Source organism: Panthera onca, chromosome B4 (assembly GCF_046562875.1).
Source record: "Panthera onca isolate mPanOnc1 chromosome B4, mPanOnc1 haplotype 2, whole genome shotgun sequence".
Classification (NCBI taxonomy): Eukaryota; Metazoa; Chordata; class Mammalia; order Carnivora; family Felidae; genus Panthera; species Panthera onca.
Window position 1 is genome coordinate 59548878 of NC_138345.1, and position 27288 is coordinate 59576165.

General features: G+C 37.9%; 1 protein-coding gene across 4 annotated transcripts in view; it reads right to left on the reverse strand.

Moving 5' to 3' along the window:
* ITPR2 (inositol 1,4,5-trisphosphate receptor type 2) overlaps window positions 1–27288 on the reverse strand; it is a 489660-nt gene that overhangs the window by 283673 nt on the left and 178699 nt on the right. For all 4 annotated transcript variants that reach the window (XR_009617392.3, XM_060658096.3, XM_060658095.3 and 1 more), the window contains exons 22-26: window positions 23162–23355; window positions 19231–19360; window positions 16978–17035; window positions 15312–15477; window positions 14138–14311 (exon numbers count right to left, since the gene is read on the reverse strand). Coding sequence is in view for 3 of the 4 variants with exons in the window: in XM_060658096.3 (XP_060514079.3) it covers window positions 14138–14311; window positions 15312–15477; window positions 16978–17035; window positions 19231–19360; window positions 23162–23355 (722 nt within the window). In the remaining variant the exon portion in view is untranslated. The remainder of the gene's footprint in view (window positions 1–14137; window positions 14312–15311; window positions 15478–16977; window positions 17036–19230; window positions 19361–23161; window positions 23356–27288) is intronic.

Genomic DNA, 27288 nt, shown 5'->3' on the forward strand with positions numbered 1-27288 from the left:
TGTCAAGAGTTAGTCAATCAGAAGTTTTGTTGAAGAAACAAAGTTTATGTAGAACTATTTTCCTGCTGTGCAGAATCAAAGTACTAACACTTGGAAAAGCACAATTTTCTTTCAAGATATCCTTCTAGAGGGATCTGCCTCCTTGCCTTCTTGCTTATCAGAGAAAAAAGATCAGAAGCAGTAGGCAAAGAATGGAAACCAGTTTTTGCTTTTAAAGAATAATAGCATATGGAGGTAATAGAAAAACCATGAGACGAGAAAGGTGTGCCCAGAGAGAAATAGAGAAAAAACAATGGAGGGAAGGGAAAAAAAGGAAAGAGAGAAGACAGGAAAGATTTAAATTCATTCTCTCACTAAGATAAATCTGCAAATGAAAATTCAAATACCTATGAGGAAAGTTGATGCTAAGAGAACAAAAATCCTTAATAATGAGAGTGTATCATTCCCAGTGAAATGCAAAATCTTCAAGGACTTGTGTTTAAAATAATCATAGAGATAAAGTGAGGAATAATGTCTCTCACACCACGTGGACTCCTCTGTGATTACCACATGCCCAGGGTGACTCCATAGCATCCCTTAGCATAGAGAAAGAATAGTTTCATTGGGCAAGGGGGAAAGCACAAGCCAAGTGTCAGCAAGAAAGGCACGTGTCCCCCATCCTTCCATCACCCCACGTAGGGGCTGGGTACTATGCCAAACAGCAGCATGGGTCTAGATTTCTGAGCAACTGCTCCTACTCCACCTTGTAGTAACTTCTTATGGGGCAAGTGTAAGAGCAAATCTACCAATGAAGGTGCACACTAACGTCTTGGGCACTAGGCTGTCTGGATTTAGGCGCCCACTGTTTATAGGAATGTATCAGGAACACCACCTAGGAGTCCATAGAAATTGGACAGTTCTGGCTGAGGACCGGAGCCATAGTTCTGCCCATCAGAAGCTGAACTGGGTGCAGACACTCAAAAGAGAAGACACTGCCTCCCACACTCCCTACTCTGACCTCCAAAACAGTCCAGCCAGCTTGTTGTGTGGAAATCCAAGGATATTTTTCAGTTAATTCTGTTCCTTACATTACACATCAATTAAAAGAATAGAAAATTATGAAATTAAATGGGCAGATATAAATCTAGAATGCATGGATGTGAAGGGCAATCCTGACTTAACCCCTTTGAATATGTTTTTCTGAATTAATCCCTCTTTCCTATGTTTAGAATTCGACACATATTTGAATGTGATGAATTAGTAATACTACTGATATTTGGCAACTTGTTCTATTCTAGCCTTTAATCTTTCAACAAGGAGAGTATAGTCTTCTAATGCCCTGGAAAATAAGTTTAATAAAAGAAAATATAACATACAACAGGTAATAAAACTCATAGCTGCTAACGACCAAATCCACCCCATCCACTGCCCTATTTATAAGAGAATCAACTACAATAATAGGAGAGTTTGGGATCATATGCTGAGATTTGTTAGTATTAGTAGATGGATTGTCAATTCACATTTCTTGCCCAAGGTAAAGGTGTCTTACCATTAAGAAAAAAAAAACCTTTCATGTTATGTTATAAGAAACATGTTTTATTACTAAGATGAAGAACCACGTTTAAAAATAAAGAATCACATTAATGTTATCTGGTCTTCTGATATCTAAGCAGGCACAAAGACCCTTATGAGCCATTTTAAAACAATGCTAATCATTCTGTGTTTAGACCCTTTGTAAAGATTTACTGAACAACAAAGGATTATTATCTGTTTTGGCCTGCTAGAGTGCATGCTGCCTGCTACTGGCTGTTTCCATTGATATTGTGACATATTTCACCCTGTTGACAATAAATTGTCACGAGCTTTGGCAGTTGGTTCATTGCAAAGCATAGCTTATTTGGCTGTGTATGTTAGTAACTTTGTAGTTTCTCACTTTTTTCTCCTTGTACTAGGCTATTATAAATGCAAAACTCTCCTGTCTTTGCAATCTACCCACCTATGTATATATATTTCTACCCCTGCTGCCCTAGTTCATACCTGTATAACCTCACACCTCAATGTAAGCAAGAGGCTCCTACTTGGTCCCCACCTTTAGTCTCTTGTTCTGCCAGACTAAACTTTCCAAGATAGTATACTCACCTCCAAACCCAAGAAGTTTCAGAGGCTCCCGGTTTCCAGACACTTCAAATACAGACCACTTATTCCTGTTGAACTCTGCTTCTCTTGCTACTATTCTTTAATCTATTAGCTAATTAAGTGTTCCCAACCCTTCAAAATAGTGTAGCTTTCTCCAAGTCCTCAGGCCCACGGTGACTCCTCCCTCATTTTTACAAACACAGTTCAGTATTTAATCATGCATTTTGTCACACTGTTTGGTACACGTTCGTTCTTTGAGGACAAGAGCCATATCTGGAACATTAGTTCTGATTGCGGATATTGAATTTCAAGGAGGGAAATGAGAAGTTTAGGTGTGTACAAAGGCTTACATAGGCATGATGGGGAAGAAATTGAAATTACACTTTAAGCAGAATGTTCAAAAGAAGGATTTTGCTCTAGAGAGGCACAACAGTAATCCAACAGAGACAGTTCAGATATGGTCCACATTGCCTCAAACCTACATCAGTAAACAGATATTAAAAGGACAAATGCATGGGCTCAAAATAAAGAAGAGTTTGAAGAGTTTAAAGAAAACTTAAGAACTGTCCAATATGACAAAGTAGAAGTGTGGAGAAACCCCTCCAAGTACAACATCTAAAAGTGATAGATAAAACCTTTTAAATATCCCATTTTGAAAAAAAAGATCCTTTTTTAGTAAAAATTTAAAAAAGGGAGTAAATAGAGGCCAGAAAACATAAAAATTCATCAAAATTTCCAAGCAGTAGTCAACCACTGGATTCAAACAGGACTGGCCCTCAGGGCATCTGTCCGTATCTTATAACCTGGAGACTGAGTTTAAATATGTCTCACCCACACAATGGAAAGCAAACAAAGCCTGAATCCCAAGGACGACAGGAGTTCTGATTAGAGACACTGCCTTCAAACCAGGAATCCTTAGAGGAGATACCCAGAATAATAAACCAGGAAAAGATGTGGCCCAAAGAAGAACAAAGGGATACCTGACTTGGCCTTGGCTTGGTCAAAGCCAAAAAACAAAAAAGAATTCTCCTTAGCTCCTGCATACAAAGACAAGCCCATTTTCACTTAAGATTTGTGACTAGAGGGGCACCTGAGTGGCTCAGTAGGTTGGGCATCTGACTTCAGCTCAGGTCATGATCTCACAGTTTGTGAGTTTGAGCCCTGCATCTGGCTCTGTGCTGACAGCTCAGAGCCTGGAGCCTATTTCAGATTCTGTGTCTCCCTCTCTCTCTGCCCTTCCCCTGCTCATGCTCTGTCTCTCTGTCTCAAAAATAAATAAAACATTTAAAAAAGTTATAAAAAAAAAACATTTGTGACTAGAATTCCCACTATTAAAGGGCCCTCAAAGGTCCAAAGCCAAAAAGATTGTTTAATACAGTTACAAAAAATAAAGCAACCTAAAGTGCCTCACAGAAGCAAATGAAATTTTCTCTAGATTAAACATAACCCTCAGAGGAATTACACATATAAAGTTCCATAGGATATAAGTTCATAATAAATTTTTTAAATTACTAAATATCTAAGTAAACACATTCCCATGGACTCCTGCAAGAGTCGCAAATTTAAAACTGCAAACGACCCTCCTATTACAAAACAGCTACATCCTAGATAAAGAACCTATTTGAAGTACATTTCTGGGCTCACAGAAAACAAAGGAGAACTCCAAAACCCCATCTTCCATCTACTGGGAAAAAAAAAAAAAAAAAAAGAAACGAAGAAAAGAAAAGAAAAAAAGTAACCTGAAACCAAATCAGAACTCTAAGCTTCAAGGCAACATGATAAGGTTTCCTGAAGGTAAATGCGAATGCTAAAAACACAGATGAAGTCAGTTCTAAGCAAGTGTCAAATTCGGGGAACTAAACCTGAGACTCCTGCCTTCAGACAGATGTAGGAGAAGAAAGCATCGTGGTCTCAGGCCAGCAGCGACCCCTGGCATCAGGCCAAGGCAATCACAAATACAAATACTCAGGAGAAAAATATGCCCAATTTCAACCCCCATGCCCGAAGTCAAAAACATAAGAGCTCAAATCCCACACTCGAATGTTGACAGCAGCATGATTCGTAACTGCCCCAAACTGGAAGCAACCAAGATGTCCTTCAATAGGTGAATGGATAAACTGTTGTCAATCCAACAATGGGGTGTTATTCAGTGATAAAAAGAAATGAGCTAGCAAGTTACAAAAGGGCATAAAAGAACCTCAAATGTGTACTGCTAAATGAAAGAAGCCAGTCTCCAAAAACTGTATGTTGTGCGATTCCAACCACACGACATTCTGGAGAAGGCAAAAAAATAAAGACAGTAAAGAGATCGGTGGTTTCCCGGACTCGGGGTTTCACAAGGGAAGAACAAACAGGTGGAGCACAGAGGATTTTTAGGGCAGTGAAGCTATTCAGTGAAGCTATTCATGGTGTGATACCATGTGTGACGTTATGCATTTGTCAAAAGCCATAGAATTTTACAACATAAATAGTAAAACCTAAAGTAAACTTATGGGCTTTAATTAATAGTAATGTATCCATATTGGCTTATCGAAGAATAAATGTGCCATATTAATGATCATATGACCATAGGGGAAGTATATGGGAATTTACTGTACTCTGTGCACAGTTTTTCTCTAAATCTAAAACTGCTCTAAAAAAGTCTATTAAAAAAAAGGTATGAGCTCATAATCAAAGATGACCAAATATATGAGGAAACAGGCAACATGAGTGAGAATCATAAAAAATACCCAAGGTATTCTGATCCTGGAATTATTATACACAGTCTAAAAAATAGCCATATGGAATCACAAAAATTAGCAAGCAACAAAAGATGATCAAAAATGACCAAAAGGATTGTTTTAAAAATCAAATTGCAAGTATGAAAAAATATAATGACTGAAGTTACAAACTCAGTAGGTGGACTGCAGATAAGACATATTTAAAGAGAGACTTATATGTCTAAAAAAATTATTCCAATTCAGCACAAAGTCCCAGGTAGGGAAAACATGAAAAGGAAATTAACAGATATTGAAGCAATCATAAATTTTAACATACACTTAATCAGTTTCAGAATTAAAGCACCACTATTCAACAGACAGCAAACTTTTCAACAGTACCAACGGAAGCCTGAAGACATGAAATATTATCATCAGAAGTGGGAGAAAATATCTTTCAACCGATAAAAGGTGTCTTCCCAGAAAAAACTAATTTTAAATTTATAGGCATCAAATAAAATAGCCTTAAAACATGTCAACTAGGGGCACCTGGGTGGCTCAGTTGGTTAAGTGTCTGACTCTTGATTTCGGCTCAGGTCATGATCTCATGGTTTGTGAGTTCAAGCCCCACATCAGGCTCTGCACTGACACTACAGAGTCTCCTTGGGATTCTCTCTCTCCTCTCTCTGTCCTCTCCTGCTTGTGTGCATGTACTCTCTCTCTCTCCCCCTCAAAATAAACACATAAACATTAAAAAAGTTTTTAAAACATGTCAACTATACACAAATTTTTTTAAAAAGTTAAGTGGAAGAAAACCAAGCAAACAAAAATAGCCTTAAAACATACAAAGTAAAAATTAATAAAACTACAGGAAAAAATTCATAAACCTACTATTGTAGTGGAAATGTCAACAAATCTCTCTCAATTACGGATATGTCAAGAAAACAAAAATATTAGTAAGTAGATAAATGATTCAAACACAAGAAGCTTGGGGCACCTGGGTGGCTGGGTTGGTTAAGCGTCCGACTTCAGCTCAGGTCATGATCTCATGGTGCATGAGTTCAAGCCCTGCAGTGGCTCTGTGCTGACAGCCCCGAACCTGGAGCTTGCTTTGGATTCTGTGTCTCCCTCTTGCTCTCTTCCCTTCCCCCACTCACACTCTGTCTTTCTCTGTCTCTCAAAAATAAACATTAAGAAAAATTTTAAACACAATAAGCTTGACTTACTACCCATATACAAGGAACCCTATGCCTGTTCACATTCTTCTCAAGCCCACATAAAACATTTACAAAACCTGATGGTATATAATAGGCCAAAAAGCAAGTCTCAACAAATTTTGGATAACTGATGGCATCAGAACCACGTTCTCTTGCCACAAGTTAATTAATTAAGAATTCAATAACAAAAAGGGATAAATTTTGTCTAGACATTTGGAAATTTAAGAACTCATTTCCAAGTAATTCTGGGAGAAAGAAGAAGTCATAATGGAAATTTTAAAATATCTAATATTGAACAATAATATAAATGGCATTTGTCAAAATTTGTGGAATGCAGTTCCTTAGAAGGAAATTATACCGTTAAATTTTTTAAAATCTGAAACATAAAAGGTTATAGCAGAATAAATATAACAAAATAACAAACCAAAAGCTCAACAAAGCCAAAAATGGATTCACTAAAAAGGATGATCAAAATATGTGCAATGCTGGTAAGATGACACACGACATTGTGCATTTGTCAGAACCCACAGAAGTATACAACACAAATAGTGAAATCAAAAGGGGCAAAAGAAAAATTTAACACAAGTAAACAATATCAGGAATAAAAAAGGGGTCTGAAGCTAAAGAGATAGAAGAAATGTTAAAAGATAATGAAAGAATATCAATAAATTTAGGCCAATAAATTTGAAAGCTAAAGCATATGGCCAGAAAAATAAAACAAACTGACCCAAAATAGAAAATTTGAATTAATTTATATCCATTAAAGAAATTGAATCAGTAGTTAAAATCTTCCCACAAACTAAATCCAAGGCCCAGGCAGATTCACAGATGAGCTTTGTCAAACATTTACAGAATAGGGCTCAGTCAGTTAAGTGTCTGACCTCAGCTCAGGTCATGATCTCATGGTTTGTGAGTTCAAGCCCCACATCAGGATCCATGCTGACAGCGTGGCGCCTGCTTGGAATTCTCTCTCTATCCTTCTCTCTCTGCCTCCCTCTCACTCATGCTCGCTCTCTCTCTCAAAATAAATAAATAAACTATAAAAAATATTTTTAAAAACATTTATGGAATAGATATCTAATCATATGCACAGAAAGGATTAGATCTTGCAACTCACTTTATTATGAAATCAGTCTAACCTTGCTACTGACACTTGAGAGGAACAGTACAAGTAAGGAAAATTACAGGCCAGTCTCACTGACAACATAGATGTTAAATCCTAAACAAAATATTAGCAAACTGGATCTAGCAATGTAAAAATTATCACCAAGATATATTTATTTTAGAATGCAAGGTTACTATGGTAGAAGCTCTATTTATGAGTCATGCTATTAAAATTAGCAGTGCCTGAGTGGCTCAGTCAATTAAGCATTCGACTCTTGATTTCGGCTCAGGTCATGATCTCGTGGTTCGTGAGATCAAACCCACAAGCCCCGCAGCGGGGTCTGCGCTGACAGCAGGGAGCCTGCTTGGGATTCTCTCTCTCTCTCGGGATTCTCCTCTCTTTCTGCCCCTCCCCCTTGTGCTCTCTTTCTCTCTCAAAATAAATAAAAATAAACATTTTTTTTAAAAATTAGCAGATTAGGGGAGGATGGGTGAAATAGGTGATGGGGATGAAGGAGTGCACTTGTGATGAGCACTGGCTGATGTATGGAAGTGTCGAATCACTATATCGTGCACCTGAAACTAACATTACACTATACGTTAAGTAACTAGAACTTCGATGAAAACTTTTTAAAAATTAGCAGATTAAGATTACATAAAAAGAACATAATCTTGATAAATGCTTACACTGTATTTAATTAAAGCCAATAACAATTCATGGTAAAAATTAGCAAACTAGAAATAGAAGGGGATTTCTATAATTGATAAAGGGTATCTACAAAACAAATGGATAATAAACATTATGTTCAACAGTGAAGTATTAAAATTATTCCCTTAAAGATCAGAAGCAAGACAAGGATAGCAAGACATTATCTTTTCAACATTATACTGGAAAAATCTTACCAATACAACAAAGCAAGAGAAAAAGAAATAACAGATGAAAAGATTGTACGCAAGTTTGAACTTATAGGATAGGATAATCATGACTTGCAGTCAAAAATATTTTTAGCCTTGGGGCGCCCGGGTGGCTCAGTCAGTTAAGCGTCCAACTTCGGCTCAGGTCATGATCTCTCAGTCTGTGAGTTCGAGCCCTGCGTTGGGCTCTGTGCTGACAGCTCAGAGCCTGGAGAGTCTGTGTCTTCAGATTCTGTGTCTCCCTCTCTCTCTGCCCTCTCCCGCTCGCACTGTCTCTCTCTCAAAAATAAATAAACACTAAAAAAAAATTTTTTTAATATTTTTAGCCTCAGTAGTAGGTATACATGGATTGGTAGGACCTAATTTGCCCATACAAAATTTAACCTAATCTAAAATGGAAGTGGAAGTGAAATGGCCAATAAGCATATGAAAATATGCTCAACCTCATGAGTAATGGCAGCAAAATCACAACAGAGAAAATGTGTCAATGCACCCAAATGTCAGAAATGGAAAAGCGAAAAAACCAGCAGTTATGAGGATAAGGAACTCTCATATATTGCTGGAGGGAGTGTCACTCGGTCTTTGGAAAACAACTGGCATTATTTGGTAAAAGTAAACACACTAGGTGTTTTACACCTAAATATATATCCTGAAGTCTCTTTTTAATTTTTTTTTAATTTGAGGATAGTTGACACACAATGTTACATCAGTTTACGTGTGCAACATAGCAATTCAAGTTCTCTCTATGATACCCAGTGTAGCTACCATCTGTCACCACACCACACTATTACATTATCATTGATATATCCCCTGTACTGTGCCTTTTATTCCAGTGACTTATTCCTTCCCTAACTGGAAACCTAGATCTCCTATCCTTCATCCATCTTGCCCATCCCCTCTTTCTCCCTCAGTTTATTCTCTGTACTTACAGATCTGATTCTGCTTTTTGTTTGTGTGTTCACTGGTTTTATTTTAGATCCCACATATGAATGAAATCATGTGGTTTTTATCTTTCTCAGTCCAACCTATTTCACTTGGCATAATGCTAAGTCCATCCATGCTGTTGCAAATGGCACAATCTCATTCTTTTTTATGGCTGTGTAATATTCGTGTGTGTGTGTGTGTGTGTGTGTGTGTGTGTACACATACATACACCACATCTTTGTATCTATTCATCTATCAATGGACACTTAGGTTGCTTCTACATCATGGCTACTGTAAATAATGCTGCAATAAAAGTAAGGGGGCATATATTGCATATATCTTTTTGAATTAGTGTTTTAATTTTCATTGGGTAAATACCCACTGGTGCAATGATTGGATTATATGGTATTTTTATTTTTAATTTCTTGAGGAACCTCCATACTGTTTTCCACAGTGGCTGTACCAATTAACATTGCTACCAACAGTTCACAAGGGTTCCTTTTTCTCCACATCCTTGTCAACACTTATTTCTTGTCTTTTTGATTTTTGGCTATTTTGACACATGTAAGGCGATATCTCATTGTGGCTTCAAATTGCATTTCCCTGATGATAAGTGATGTTGAGCATCTTATCATGCTGTTCATCTGTATGTCTTCTTTGGAAAAATGTCTACTTATGCTCTCTGCCCATTTTTTAAGTAGATTTCTTTTTTATTTAGAGAGAGAGAAAGAGTACGAGAAGGAGGAAGGGGCAAGGGAGAGAGAGAGGGAACGGGATGGAGAGAGAGGGGAAGAGAGACTCTTAAGCAGGCTCCATGCTCAGCACAAAGTCAGACATGGGGTTCATCCCATGACCCTGGGATCATGACCTGAGCCAAAATCAAGAGTCAGATGCACAACTGACTTAGCTGCCCAGGCACCCTGGTCCTCTGCCCACCTTTAATGGGATTATTCGGTTTTTTGGTGCTGAGTTGTATAAGTTCTTTATGTATTTTGGATATTAACCTCTTAGCAGATATATCATTTGCAAATATTTTCCATTCAGTAGGCTGCCTTTGTGTTTTATTGATGGTTTCCTGTGCTGTTTAAAAGCTTTTTATTTGGGGGCACCTGGGTAGCTCAGTTGGTTGAGTGTCCGAGTTCTTGATTTCAGCTCAGGTCATGATCCCAGGGTCATGGGATTGAGCACCATGTTGGGCTCTACACTGAGCCTACTTAATATTCTCTCTCTCTCCTTCTGCCTGTCTCCCCTGCTCATGCTCGCTCGCTCTCTCTCTCTCTCTCTCTCTGTCTAAAATAAAAGTAACTATAAAAGCATTTAAAAAATAAATATAAGCCTTTATTTTGATATAATCCCAGTAGTTTATTTTTGCTTTTGTTTCCCTTGTCTTAGGAGACATATGTAGAAAAATATCTACAGCCAATGTCAAAGAAATTACTGCCTGTGTGTTCCTGTAAGATTTTTATAGTTTCAGGTCTCACATCTAAGTCTTTAATTGGAAGAGTCTCTTAAACATGTGCATCGGGTGACATACAAAAGTTTTCAAAGTAGCATTTCTTTTGGTAGCAAATTTTCTTTAAAAACGCTAGAACTTTAAAGAATGAAAATGTCCACCAACAGTTAACTAGATAAACATGTGCATAAAATGCAATGCGCATTCTAATATATATTAGAAAAAAATCAATGGGTTACAGCTATATATAAACAAGGATGGAGGACAAAAATATACCCAAAACAGACTAAATGAAATATTTTTCATATTTTTTTGTTTTATTTATTTATTTTTTGAGAGGGAGTTTGTGTGTGTGCATGAAAAGGGGAGGGGCAGAAAGAGAATCTCAAGCAGGCTTCATGTCCAGTGTGGAGCCCCATGTAGGGCTCCAACTCATAGATTATGAGATCATGACCTGAGCTGAAATCAAGAGTCAGACACTGAAACAACTGAGCCACCCAAATGCCCCATGTTCCAGAAATACAAACATGTGTGATAAAACCATTAAGAAAAGCAAGGGAATAATCATAAACTCAGGAGAATGATTTCTTCTGGGATATGGGGAGGGACTGCAGGGACTCCTTACTGGTAATATTCTATTTCTTAAACTACGTGTTCATTTCAGTAGAATGTGCTACCTCAAGAGCTACTGAATTTGCCATCACAGAAGGGTGGTTTGGTTTTAAGAACTATCTCATGTGAGGTATTCAGAGAGAAAATAAATATCACACAGGAATTGGACTTGATACCCCTATGAGTATATTTTAACCCTAAAATTTCATAATTCAATATCCATCATAGTCAACAGCACAATATGCTGTACATAAAAACCAATAATAATTATAACAAGCATTCACTGACTACTGACTTTGGCAGATGCTGTCGGCTGTTCTTTCTTGATAGTAGATTTCATTTTTGTTCTACTATCTATCCTTTCCCACTGTAATTTAGGGGAGGGTATCCTGGAGATTAAGGATCATCTATTACTTAGTCTGAATTAATCTTATAATCCATTGGTTTAGAGGTAAACATGTGGCCCTGCTTTGGTCAAGTAGGCATGAGATAGAACCTACTAAGGGATGCCTGGAAAAGGTTTTCTTGCTCCTAAACAGGAGACTCAGGAATGCATGAAAATCATAGATACCCCTTCCTGGTGTTGTCACGCAGGGGCATAATGTCTAGGACGCTGCTGCCATGATGCAACCATGAAAAGACCAGTCTCAAAATTAAGTCTATTTGTGAATAATTACCACACTGAGAAATGAATGAATTAAAGCTGAAGCCTTACTTCTTGACGTGTTGGTAGATAACATGTCACCTTATTGTTTATATTTTCCCACCGGAGTCCTTTTCACTGACACGCCTTGTGCACAGCTTGCTCACTTAATCTTCACAGTATTTCCATGAGCTAAGTGCCATTATTGTGTCCACTGAATAGACTATTAAAAAAACACTTAGGGAATTAAAATAAGTTGCCCAAAGTCACACATATACTTGGTGGCAAATTCTAGGGTATCTGACCTCAAAACCCATGCTCTCAATACCCTATCCATTCAAGGCCATCTTTCTGTGTCTGTAAGGGCTGAGAAGAAAATCCTGATAGACGGGAGTGTTCCATTATCTGGTCACATGTTTTTTCAGGTGTGAGTCAGTGGCGCTGGAGCAGCAGTGTCGGCAGCAACCAAAGAAGCTTCTTGACCTCTGAATCGTAGCTACGACTGTTTGACCTTGAAATCAATAGTCCAGGGGCAGCCTCCGAAGTGTACACCTCCAGACTTTCCAAAAATATAACTGCTTGTATTAAATCACTTCCTGCTTCAAGTGCCTAAAATTATCACCATTTTCTGAACTGATAAATCCTGTGCTCAACAAATAAATAAATAAATTCCAGCTTCATTGACTTATATTCGTCTGAAATCCCTAGAAAAATAGATTTATAACCCACACAGAATGCAGTTTTATTTTGAAGGCATCCTCAATCAAACACCTTCTCCTTTCTTACATCAAAACATTGCTTATTAAACTGAGAAGGGGGTACCCTGGATATTCACTACGATAGAGGGTCTTTCTCTACTTCTTTCAGTAATTAGGAACTTAAACTTCAGACTAGTGACTCACATCTTTCATGGAACATCTCACCTATACTCTTAACTGATTTTGTGCAAACTTTTACAAAGAGCATAATGCTTTTATCTCTGTTTTAGAGCTGTTCTTTATTTTTAAAAATCCAATGTTCTGGAAGGGGAAGCAACGTTATGTTTATTCCCTAGAACATGTACAAATTATGTATTTGCAAAAGGAAGAGGTATTCCAACCTTGTGAAAGCATAATACATCTCTTATTACCTTTAAATATTATATCAGAAAGCGCAGTCTTACACTAAAGAGCCTGGAATGTATCATCAGAAAGACCCAGGTTAAAATCTCAGCTGAGTCACGCAGAGCTGCCTAATAGTGACGAAATCCTTGGGTTTTCTGAGCTCCAGCTGACTCATCCTTAGAAATGTGATCTAACTCTCTCCAAAGTTTGTTGTAACATACAAAATGAGATACCGTGTATGAAAATGTCTGCTTTAAGACTTGATGTATAGCAGGTACTAAATTAATATGAAATGTCCTCTTATTTCTTAAATATGCTATGGAAGAACTCTACTTCAACAACAACAACAAATCTGGTCATGAAAGAAATTTATACGGAGTAGAAATTCTACATTCTAGTAACTTACATTATAAAATCACAGAAAAAGGTGCTAACAGATTCAGTCAAAAGTTTTGTGCAGATTAGTGGTAAGTGGTCCTGAGACAAGGAACCCACCAGAGGAACCCACCAGAGGAACTTCCCTTTCCACATGTTGAGGACTCAAATTATTTCCCACTCCATCTTCACCTTTCACTACACAATACTTTGGGTATTCCAACAAACAGAGAAGCTGCGGTAGGCAAACCCTACCTAAATAGTCTGCATTCCTACAGATTAAAAAACAACTCAATAAAACACTAGATAGGCATTTAAGAAATAATATCTTATCGATTATGATGTTGGCATTGGTCTGCTAAGTGTTACCATTAAAATACAGTTTTAAAAACTTTAGATGGTTATTTAGTATTTAGTGAAATGTGAAAACAGCAACTAATTAACCCACTGAAAACTAAAACCTATACAACAGAAGACATAGGATCACCATCTTACCACTCTTTAGAGCAAATGCAGAATTTTGCTATTTTCATGCTGTCACTAAAGCAGATTGTTCCAGTTAGCTATTTTTATGTATTATATAAGGATATGCAATAAAGAAAGGAATAATTTACAGGTTGGCAGTAAACAGCCACGGTGAATGGTGGTGACAAAACTTCACCTCTTTATTCAAGTCTATGCTTAGGACCCACTCCTTCTTTGTCCATCTGACTCCATCCTATTGTCCTGATTCCTGGACTGTCAGATGTATCGTGAAAAGGAGAGAGAGTGAAAAAGTAGGCAAATGAGCTAAGAAGTGATAGCAATTGGAGAGAACTAATTCCAAAATACAGGTGTAGGGAGTTAACTGATTTGGCAAATAAAAAGTTGATGCTGTATTACTCAGAATAAAGTTTTTCTTTATGAACAACTTTGGCTAGATGGCATATGACTTAAGAAATTGAAAAATCATTATTTCCAAAAATATCGTGAAAACGAACCTCAATTGGCTCTTCACCACCTTTTACTTGACTTTCACCCATTTCTCCATTCTCATAGCTGCTGCTCTTCTCAACCCATAACTCAGATTTTTCTACAGTGAGTCGAAGCTGGTCTAGATCCGCCTTGATCTGCTTGTAGTTATCTACATCTTGATTGGACACCAGCAATTGCACCTGGAAACAGAAAACTCTGAACCCTTAATGTACTTAAGGAAATTCCTTCATTCCTATTTCAATTATGCCAAAAATCCCAGGTCTTTTAAGCTGTTCCTCAGTTGAAGTTTCATGTTTCTAGAATATTTGTGGATATTTTAGATGTATATTGAGCATGAAAACTTACCTGGAGGTATCTGTGAACACTAAGCCAATATATAAAGAATTATAAATTTTTAAAAAGTGAGTCCTAGCAAAGTGCTAAGGAGTAACGTAAAATAAAAGATACCTCAACTCTAGTTTCACTGCTAAAGTTCATTTCTCCAAGAGTCTATGTGATTGAAAAGAGGTAGAAATACAAAAATAAATGGAAGAGAATTCTGATACAGTCTAAACCTCATGGTATAAACTTTGATTTCATTATAATTTATGTGTATTATATGACATATCCAAATATATGCACTATTATGTCTATTTTTTTAGTCTTGGAATTATTTCATATTTTAATAGATTCTTATAAAACTTCCTAATGAAGATCAGCCCTTTATTAAATAAAATAAATATTAGTGAAACACATGTAAGCACTTAGGTATTATTCATGAATAGTCTCAAGACTGATGTCATTCAGATGACAAAGAAAAAGATTAGATCCAAAACAGTTCCTTTCTTTCACCTGTATACATTTTGTCCTATCCAAATTTATCAGTAAAGTCTGGGGTCAAAATAATAGCCATGGCAACAAGATTCCTAATATGGTATTACCCCCCAGCACCTTCCTAAATCTTTGTGCCTGTCATTTACATTAAAGATATTAACTGAAAATCACTCATGGGGAACTCTTTCTAAAATAGATCATGTCTTGGCTTAAGACAAGGCCACATCTATCTTTAAAAATAGAAAGCATCTCCAGGAAAAGCCTCACAGTCTCATTAACTCTGCAACCATGAAGTCAGGTTGGATGTTATAGACAACATTTTCGGAGCTTCCGCTCTGGCACCATTGAGGGGCTACTCAATCTTACCTGTTTAAATGCCTGTAAAACTTCGGCTCTCTGGCTAAAGTGCTTGAACAGTAGTTGCAGGGCCCCTGATAGCAGAGGCGGGTAGTCGTGCATGATCAGATGAATGAGGACCCGTAAAAATGTCCTGCCTCCTTCATCATCAAGTTGAACTGGATTTTTCTCCTTTCTATAAAACCAACAATGATTCTACAATAACTTATATTTACATAAAATCTATTCATAAGTGGTATTCAAATTATGTATACATTCTCAGAGCTATATATTCCTTTCCTCCCCAAAAAACTGGAAAATAAAAAGCAAAATAATTTTACACTTTTCTTCCCCCCTCATGTAACTGATCAAGAAACAAAGCACAAAGAAAAGCCTGTGTTATGTGTCCACGAAAAGCAGGGGTGACCAACCCTCCAAATATGTCCGAGATGGAGGGGGTTCCCAGAATGGAAGACTTTTCAGAGCTCGTACTGGGAAGGTACGAGGCCAACCAGGATGAGTTGCTCACTTCGACATAGACAAAGGCTAGAAATCTAAATCGATCCAAAAAATTTCGACTCTAGTACTGAGAAGAGATACTAGGAGGGATGTACAGCAACAGCTGACTTTCCCCAGAACCCTAGAGACCCCTCCACGACAGGTAGTGACAGCTGGGAAAAGGACAAGGGCATACACCCACACACACACATGTGGACACAATCACCAGAGCTGCTCTGGGTATTTGCTATACTCAGACACTGGGCAAGACCGCACTGGAGGAAGAGGTCCATTTATTTCAAGGTGAAAAATCATACACTGATTTATTATCTATCTCTTCTCGGGAATAATGAAATACTTGAATAGGAAAACACAACAATAACAACAACAAAATCCACCAAAACAACATGAAAACAAAGCTGAACCAAATGTTCACTAGAGATAAAAATCCTTTTTGGTTCCCTTGATTCTTCATTCTTGTTTGTCTTTCTAACCAAAGAAAATGCAACAAAGGGCTTAGTGTGAAATTTGTTTAGTTTCTCATGGCAAACCTATAACAGAAATGAATGCTAGAAACTCAGTAAGTTGTAGCTTAGACATTTCAGGTTCATTTTTTTTTTTCCTTTACTTTTCTTTTTTACTGCTATTAGTTTTCATTTCTGAAAAGGAAAGAAGCAACTTTAAAACAATAAACGTCGGGGCTCCCAGTAACAAAGGAGGGTAGCCATGCCAGAGGCACGTTTTCTTTAATCATGGATATTTCCAACAGGCAGCAAATAGCTTTATTTCTCACAAATAGTTAATGATAACATTGAAAGAAGTTACTTCCTTGCCTCAAATTTTTTTAGATTCAGGCAAGCGATGTTTTGCAAGACACAGCGCTACTGATACCAGGGGACTTAAAGGGCATTCGCGTGCTGTCATTATTTGAGGAAAGAAAAGCAAAAAGAATTCAGGGAAAAGTTCAATACACTGATCTCATCTCTCTTGTCTTTTTCCCCCTGGCCTACCTAAAAGAAAAGCTAGGCTTTCCTCTTCTACAGTAAATTAGCAGCTTCATTTCTGGCAGAAATTATGTTGCCAACAATAAAGGATCTAAAATTAAATAAATATCGGGAGGTAAACAATAGCAAAGTATCAATAAAATTCTAAGCAAAAATCGTATTCACAAGATAAAGCCACAGACGTGTTACTATACCTTCCAGCAAACATCGTTTCTGCCTGAGCTGCGATTTCATCTATATCAGGAACAATCGCTACAAAGACAAAGGGTAAAATCCATTCTTTATCTTATCATAATTAAGAGTCACAATATTTATATTGATATTAGCACACCTAAAAATATTTTGCCTTCATTCCTTCCTGCCAGGAAAAGTCAATAGTTTAAAAAGCCGCAATATAATTTCACTTACATATCAACGTTTTAAACAAAGTTTACATTTTGAAACATATATTGCTACAAAGATATATTTAGATCAGAAAGCACCATTTACAAAGTTGCATCACCTGTATAAACATATATATATGCATCAGCTACACACACACACACACACACACACACACTTATATAATTTAACTGGGTGATGACGTGGAAGGACGTTTTTTAAATATGTTTTTTAAAGAATCAAAACATAGCAGTAATGAACCTTGTAACTGTTACGGTATTTCCAAACAACATGGTCCTTTCAGAATGCTCCTCTTCTACAATTCCATCCCTTCTTCTTATGGGACATTAATTTTCTTATGTGAACCAATCGTGATTCCTCACCCATCCTCACCACCAATATTTTGAAGATATCTTTCTTAAAATAACACATTTAAATAAGTACATTATTTATTTCTCATCTCCAAAGCACAAAACAAAGCAGAGAAAGAAAGAAAGAAAGAAAGAAAGAAAGAAAGAAAAAGAATTCTCCCCAGAAAGCTCTCTCTTCCAGACTCAACCAATGAAAGAGATCAGGTAAATCAGAAAGAACTGGTTTTCTGGGGGTTCCCTCCCATACTTTACTGACACTTGGAGCTTCTATTTCCAGAAGTCTGGCTTCTGAGAGCCAATAATTTTTATGATACTGTCAATGCAACCGCCAGCTAGGCTCTCTGGTTCAGCCACATGACTCCTGGAAATGGCCCTCTGGGGTTCTATACTTCTGGGAAACATAAAAACAATACTGTTGCAAATGTACCAGAAGTGACTTCTCACGTAGGCAAACTTAACCCATCTACAGAGGCATGCTGTCTTCTGGATGGTTCTAAGGAGTCAGAGAGCTGAGTGGTCTACCACTCATTTTTTTTTTAAATTTTTTTTAACGTTTATTTATTTTTGAGACACAGAAAGACAGAGCATGAATGGGGGAGGGGCAGAGAGAGAGGGAGACACAGAATCGGAAGCAGGCTCCAGGCTCTGAGCCATCAGAGCCCAGATGCCCGACGCGGGGCTTGAACTCACGGACCGCGAGATCATGACCTGAGCTGAAGTCGGACGCTTAACCGACTGAGCCACCCAGGCACCCCGGTCTACCACTCATTTTAACTACACACTTACAATCACAGAATCATTCCTGCCAAATCGAATGACAGGGAAAAAAGAGGAGGTTCCCTGACACTTTCATACTGGTTGCGATTAGAAGAACATTTCATATTTGTACACAAATCTGATCCTCAGAAAAAGAATTCAGTTACCTGGCTAAATCTTTAATACAGTAGTTTCTAGACTGCTGTTACTGGCCTGACCTATTCAGAAACATGGAAATGTAGTATTTCTTAGGTTTCATAAGGTATTCTCTACAGTCACAAAATTTTTACAGTAATTCTTACGCTCTTTCTTCACTATGCTCCTACACACGGAGATAAGAGTGGTTTTCATTCTTACATTTTTAAATGTGAAAAATTGACATATGGTACCAGTTCATAACCATGCAAAGTAAGTGCACGCACACACACACATCACCACCCTCATTCAGACCTTTGGGAGATACCATGTCTTTGTTCTTGAGCTGGGCAACAGCTTCCTAAAAATCACCTTTCTTCCCGAAAGCTACATTTCACACTGCTCTTTGATCAAGCAAAAAAGTCTCCCTTGGACTTTCACCAACACGGTATGGTGCTTACAAGATTCAGGCCCTGAAACTGGAGAGACCTCTGAGGGAATCCCTCCTCCACTACTTTCGTGACCTTTAGCCAGTAATTTAACCCATCTGACCTCGGTTTTCTTATCTGTAAAGTGGCACATAAACAGTACCTCTCCCTCATCGAATTGTGAAGGCTACAAAATTAACTGCATTCTGAGGACTTAGCACCAAGTAACTGCAAACATCCTCCAAGACGTTCTAGGCTCTGTCTCAGTTCCTTCATGTCATTGGTGGATATGGTTTCTGCATTTATGTCTCCTAGAAATATTACTATGTCTTAAAATATGAATGCTACAGGGTGAATATTGTCACAAAGGAGGTACCTGATGGTAGTAATGTATCTGGAGAGCCACTGGCAGATGCTTCAGCGTTTTCATTATTCTCTCCAAATTCCTTCTTATATATTGACAGCATATATGAGATCCTATAATCCAGTCTGACACTCAGGATAAACTACAAAAGAGCATTAAAAACATAATTTTATTAGCATCATGTTTAAAACGACAGTTCATTACACCAAGAACAACGTAACTATTAACATTTCACACGAACTAATTACAAATCTCAGCTCTTAACACTCCAGTTGCATACATGCTCATCAGCCATAAAGCTAACAAGAGTGATGCATTTCCATTAGCCAATGTCAGTAAAATCCCAAAGCAGTTTTTTAGGAAAAAGAAAATGATTCCCCCGTGATTACTCTGAATATTCCAGACCAAGGTATCCAACGAGTCTGGATGAAGAGGTAATGATGACTATTTCACTGAGCATTTTGCGGAGGTAACATTGGCTCTAGGAGGAGACTGCTGGTGCTATGATTTTCATTCACGCACAGAGAGGCTAAACTTCCAGGTACTATAGTGTGGATTCTGGCTCTACCACAATCAGTTTGGGATCTAGGCTACAAAAGGACAGCTGAGGAAGCAGCATCCAAATATACCATGGATTAGCTTCATTGGTGCTTGCTTTCCCTTGGATTGTGTTGTTGACCTTGCCTCCTTAACTAACACGTTGAGAGACACTAAGGGAATAAGACAATAAGGTTCCTGCCTGTGCTGGGTACTATGAAGAATGCAAACACTTGAAACCCCTGCTCTCAAGAAGCCTATGCCTGAATTGGGAAAACAAAATATAGCATGGTTAACATAATTAGAAAATTATCGAGGGGCGCCTGGACGGCTCAGTGGGTTAAGCATCCAACTTCGGCTCAGGTCATGATTTCACAGTTCGTGAGTTCAAGCTCTGTGTCGGGCTCTGTGCTGACAGCTCAGAGCCTGGAGCCTGCTTCAGATTCTATGTCTCCTTCTCTGCCCCTCCCCTGCTCATGCTCTGTCTCTCTCTGTCTCTCAAAAATAAATAAAAACGTTAAAAAAGTGTCAAGAACTAAATCAGGCTGCACAGACTTCAGTGGAGATCAGAGAAAGAAAAAGTATGTGCTACAGATTTCTGAGTGGAGAAGGGAAACAATAAAGAAGTGGTTTAATACGAGGTTCCCTTCCATTCCAGCTTGCCTGAAATAAGCCTAGTTTAAGCTTTTGTTGCAGTAAAATTACTATTAGTGCCCCCTACACTCTCAAAAGAGCCTTGTTTGGACAGTAACCAATAACGGACATGTATGGTACCATCTGACCTGATCTCCTACCATTTCTGTGACTCCTGTATCACACCCCTCCCTCCCTGGTCCTTCCCCCCTCCCTTCTTGCATTCTCCCTCTCACACTGCTCTGTTCCAATAGCACTGGATATTTCTTTTTTTGCCTTCTCACATTTGTTCAGTGTCCACTTTACCTTGAAAATTCTCTTCCACCCAGAACAACTAGCCTTTGAGATACTCTCCAAGATCCAGTTTAAATCCCTTTTCTAAAGAAGCTTTCCCTGGTTCCCCAATCCAAACCAACTGTTCTCTTTTTTGCTCACCCAACCCATTATTTACACCTATTTGTCTCTTGGCTACCTAATACATCTATTATTTATTCTCTGTCTCTCTGTCTCTATCTCTCTCTCTCCTCTGCTAGCCGTCTATGCTCCTTATGGGCAACAAACATGCTTCATGTCAATAAACATTTGCTAAGCCAGGTACTAAGAAAGGTACCTGAGGGTACAAAAAAGTTGCCAAGGATATAAGACCTGCCTTTGAAGAGCATATAACATAGAAGGGTAACAAACACCAAAGAGTCTCTTTTACGAGCATGTGGTGAGTGCTACAATACATACAGGTTGAATGGATTCTAGTTAAGGGGATTTCAAAACAGGGGACAGATTGTGGGAAAACAGGCTGAGAGGGGGCCATTGGATTTGGTAGCCTTGAGCAGAAGGGTGGGGACAGAAACTGATTGCAGGTGCTTGAAAGGAAGGGTTTAAAAAAAAAAAACTACGTAAAGAATAAATTAATAAGACACTAATTGGTGAAATACTTATTACATTTTCGTTGAAGATTAGTGCTCATAGACTTGTATTTTATTTTTTTAAATGTTTCTTTATTTTGAAAGAGAGAGAAAGGGAGTGAGCAGGAGAGGAGCAGAGAGAGTGTGAGACAGAGAATCCCAAACAGGCTCTGCAGTGTAAACACGGAGCCCGACGCAGTGCTCGAAATCACGAACCATGAGATAGTGACCTGAGCCAAAACTAAGAGTTGGACGCTTAACCCACTGAGCCATCCCAGCACCCCTAGATTTTTATTTATAAATAGAACCAAAATAAAAACTTTCATCTTCCAATATATTTAATTGTGAAACATAAATGGAAGGTAGGAAAGGGACAAAGGGAAGAATAAAAACAAATGCAGAGAAAGATAGTTGAGAGAGGGCCAAAGATAGAATGAGAGAGAGAAATAAAAAGAGAGATACATAAAATATGGGGGAAAAGAAAGGAAGACCCCGTGAGGAGGAAGAGCTGGCAGGAAGCAGGAGACTTGCGTAAGGAATGTAGCTACAAAGAAATTCTTGAAGAGGTGTTCTAAGAAAGAAACGTCTTCAAGAGCAGCACATAGGAACGCAGACAGAGTGAAGCAGACCCAGACACGGAACACAAAAATCAGAGTGAGGAAAGAGTTTCAACAAGAAATACATTAAAAGCCCGAAAGAGGCAGCAAAGAAAGGTCAGCCCTAATCTGTCCCACCGCAGTAGTATCTCCATCTCATCATTTTTGAGCTGTTAGAGAATGTTTTTCAAACGCTGATCTTCTGTAACTGGGGCTAAAATGAGGTCACATATTTTACAGGTTGTCCAGTGAGTAGGATGATGTTAAGCTATGGGCCCATTAGATCCGCAGGTCAGGTGATCACTACGTTTCTCAGTTTAAGAAGAGGAGAACTAAGTGATTTTTCAGGGTCATGAACACAGGGTTGGGAGGCCTGCCAATATTTCTCAGGATTCAGCCTTTGGAATTCCTGGAGGAAATGTGAAACCCTTTATGATTATAAATCTAATTACTTTAAATAAAAATGTACAGACCCTTCCAGGACTACTAACCCACTTCTGGTAGTTCAGTCTACATTAAATTATGATGAAAGACCTAGCAAATTGTATCCAGAATCTTAATAGACCCTTGAAAACTCCAGGCTCCATTCTCCAAATCTGGAATAAATGCTATAATTAAAGTATCATAAAACTACTTTCCAAACTTGAAAAAATATATAAGAATTCACAGCTACAGTAATAGGGAATTTATTCACTAAACCAGGGGGAATAAAATAATAATTTATCTCCTTTAAATTCACAGAGCTAGGTATTAGACTATGTTAATTTTAAATATATATATTATTCCTAGCCTCAAAAGCACAAAGATAGTCACTTATATAAAATACAAAAACCAATTATTAACATTTTGCTAATAATAAATAAAATTTTATTTCAGTTTCTTGCTACAGTGATAAACCTGGATACCCAGAATTACATATCCAATTCAATTAAAAATAGAAATAGAGTTAGAATTCAATCTCAAGTTTGCCTGCTCTGAAATCCTTAAATGAAGGTAAAATGAAATCAGGGTCAATACTAAATGAGAAAATGCATATGAAAGAGGTTTTGTCAACCTCAAAGCACTCCACAATCGTTAGATATCACCATTAATACATTTAATGGAAATGAACAAATGTAATTAATATGTTAAATAGTGTCATTAACTTAAAAGAAATAAATTAGATCAATAGCATTTCAGAATATTTCCACAGTGATGTGGAACAAAGTCTGTAAGAAAGTTAAACCAAGAAGCTCAATTAGGTGTTTGTCACTTTGCTTCCATTATGCAGCATACCTGTAAAATCTCAATAATCTTCAGTTTGGTGTCCATCACGGTCACGTCCTCAGGCTCTACAGGGCTTCCTTGCTTGCTGGGGTGGATGCTGGGCTGAACGTCAGGCACACTCATGGGGAAGATAGAGCCTCTACTGAGTACCATTTGGGTCATCATCTCTCCCACCCCATGGATGGTTCTCATGACATTGTTTCCTAGCAAAAGAAAAGCCCTTTAGTCAATACACACAACACCTGGGGAAACAGATATAATATCCAGTTGGTCAAAACCAGACTGGAAACATGACAGGAAAAGTAATGACATAAGAAAGAATAGCATCAACACTGTTCTGGCTCTTTCCTTACAGACATAGGGAAGGTCCTGACAGACGCATTTCAAACTGACAGATTTTAAAAATGAAAGTTTACTTTTCTCAGAAAATACTTTCAAATGAGGTACCAAGGATGAGTTGTGGTAGCTCTGATAACATCCAAGGCAGGTCCTTCTGGGACACAGTAAGTCCTCTCAACTGTCACACCAATAAGCTCTAACTTTTATAATAATGTGAAAGAACCCTACGATAAATGAGTTACATGAAAACATGTAAGTGGTGACTAGCATCCTAATCCTACCCTCAAACCAAGGACTTCATAGCTTTGCTTTCATAATGCTTGTGAGGAGGATTGTTATAACCTCATTTTAAGAAAAAGACAGTTTCATCTGGGGAAGAAGCATGTATTTGATGATACACTTCCCATTCCTTCATCCCATTTGAATAAAAAAATCATTATTCAAAATCCACAAAAAGCAATTATATTTGAGGTAATCACAAAAACAATTTAGTGACAAACATGATCATTTTCGGGACATCTGGGTGGCTCAGTCAGTTAAGTGTCTGACTTTGGCTCAGGTCATGATCTCACAGTCTGTGGGTTCAAGCCCCATGTTGGGCTCTGTGCTGACAGCTCAGAGTCTGGAGCCTGCTTCCGATTCTGTGTCTCCCTCTCTCTGCCCCTCCCACTGCTCACACTCTGTCTCTCTCTCTCTCTCTCAAAAATAAATAAGCATTAAAATTTTCTTTTAAATTATCATTTTCAAAAAGGCATCACCCTCTTTCTACATCTTCTGTGTTTGACTTCTCATTCATTTGTCCTCCAGTAAAATTGCATGTACACTCATTCCTTCACTGAGCATGAGCAGCTGTACCAAAGCAACCTCCTGACACTGCTCCAATTTATTTTCTCCAGCCTCACTGCTGTTTCTCACTTCTCAGTTCCTACAACAGGCAGGAAGGATTCAAAAGAACAATTGTCTACTTTTCTTTCAAAACAGTGGTCTTTACTTCCTGTATGTTCATGGAACTTTGCCTCAGGCAAAGGCCTAAGAATCTAGCAAATAATTTTCCTTTCCCTAAGAGTCTCAGGGTATATACCACGGAATAAATAAATACACACACACACACGCACGTACACCAGGAGAAAGGGAAATGGAAATAAGATGGGATGAGATAAAACTCTCAGCTCTAATTGAAGAGTATAATCTGTTGGAATATCTACATGATTGGAAGGCAAACCAATAAAGAAAAGGAAAATATTTAAAGGATGACCCCCAAAAACTCTTGATGGTCTTGTGCAGACCAACCTGCAATTATCATCAAGCCACTAGTAATCACTGTGAAAAGTGAAATCCCTTTTAAAACTTATTATCTTATCCATATATGAAAAAAATACATATAGTAAAGGGTAGTGCTCAAATAGTACACTTGTGAGGTGGCAAATAAGTAAAAATTTTTTTTTCTTGAGTGGCATTTTCCAGGCAGAAGTTAAGTTTGGTTTTCATTCTGAGAGTCTATAACCTTTTCTTTGACTGCTGTTTGCATAAACCAAAAAGCAGGCAGGCAATAAGAAAAAATATATGTGAAAGGTAACTTCCAGGTTTGGACGAGATTGAGACCACGGATTTGAAAGAGGCCTATTTTCTACCAGAACAACTTCGAGGAGAAGATTGCTGCATTGTCTGCGGTTCTCAAGCAATCAGAGCAGTTGACTTCTTCCAACCCCCACCCCCCATGTTTGCCACGTGGACTGCAGGGTTGCACATCTGATTGTTGGTAATGGTTTCAGGTGACCACCATTTAACCAGTACATTTACCTGAATCTTGATTCGAATATGTATATGTGTTAGCCTCCAAGAGATGCTTTCTTACCACTAACACAGAACAGCCTCCTTTGTTATTCCTACCCCCTGATTCACACAGAAATCCTTGGCACCCACAGTCTCTGCATCTTATTTAGATTTGCATGGAAAATAATCATTTAATCCAAACGATTATTACACAGAAAGTTAGCCCAGACAATTCTTTTTCCCCAAATATAGATCCTGTCACCAAGAAATTAAAATCTAGAGACCAGAACCATAATAATACATAACACATGTTGTCAGTGACATGGACGGGTTCATTCCGGTTCCACCATATCCTTAGATGCCTGTGGCACGTGGTCACCACAAAACTCTCCTGACATCTCCATGTATGGCCAACTGAGAGGTCTCAAATTAAAAGATGCTATATTTTCTGGAGTTGCTTGGTGGTGATGAGAAGTGCTTAAATTGTGAACTATCACAGCTTGGAAAACTATAGTCAAATGCCACATAAATCACAGATGTGCAAGGCTCCCAAGTATCCATTTTCCACAGACAAATTTCTGATTCTAGACTATTGAGATAAGTCACAGGCCATCAGTTTTCAATGCTGCCAAAGAAGAAATGTTACCATTTCTCTTCTCAACTATAATTAGTTAATACTACTAAGAAGTTTTCAGTGGAAAAGCTACTTTATTATCATATAAACCCTGTGGACAAACTAACCCCTAAAAGTCCAGCTTTTCTATGTCTTTCATTTTAACCCAGCAGCCAGAATTTGGATTTATGTATAAAGGGTGTTGAGATGGTTTGAAAAAATGGGTTTCATGTTTGTTAAGCAAAAAGAAGAAAGAAGGAGTTGCTTAGAAGTAAAAGCAGATGAGGATGCCTGGGTGGTGCAGTGTCAGACTCTTGATTTAGGTTCAGGTCATGATGTCATGGTCATGAGATCGAGCCCTGTGTGGGGCTCTGCACTGACATCATGGAACTTGCTTGGGATTCTGTCTCTCCATCTCTCTCTGCCCCTAAACTGAGAGAAAGAAAGAAAGAAAGAAAAAGAAGGAAGGAAGGAAGGAAGGAAGGAAGGAAGGAAGGAAGGAAGGAAGGCAAGCAGATGGATTTTTCAGGTTCTTTTACTTTATGATTGTACGGATAGTTTTATTAATCCTAATTCCCTCAAGAGAAAAACTTAAAAGTAAGACAGGTATGCTAAATGCATAATGCGAATGGTGACTGGGGGTGGACTGAGAACACACTGTTTGTTTCTTTGTTTTTCTGATTGTTCTAATGAGTCAAGTTTCCATTACCAATTCCAGAGAAATAAAACGCAATATGAAATCTACATAACACTAAAGCTGTGCTGACCATGATTTAATTTTACCTATTCAGAAGTCATGTTACTGCTGGTGAGCACTACTGAGCTCAACAATCATTGAGAGTTATGTGATATTCTAGAAAGTATAACTTGGTTGAAATTAACTTTATACCTATTGGTATTTTATTTAAAATCACCTTTATTTATTATCTTTTTCTATTAGAAATACTATTCTCTTTTAGATACATAAGAGTAGAAACAGTAATTTGAATTTGTTTAGATTTCAAAAAGGCATTTCTGGGATCTTCTCAGCATTTATAAGAGATAAATGAAATATTTGATTAGAAGAGTCTGGGAATAATTTTCACGGCAATTTAATTGCTCTGTGACTACTAAAGTCAGCTCAGCATTTTATAATAAAAGCCAAAAATATGGATAACCCAAAAAACCATTCTTACTTCCCTGAAACATACTTTCATAGTTGAATTTGAAAAAATGCATCTGCTGTTATCATAATTCATTTGAAACAGAATGATATTAAACCATAAAGACATGACTCAGGAAATCTTCCCTCCCTGCTCAGCAGCCTCTTATAAACCTCTACTTGCTGCTAGACGCCCACACTTTAGAATTGGAGCAGTTTTCTATTTTGAACATTCTCTGGAGCAGTGCTTCCTCCCAGTGGTTGAGGGTT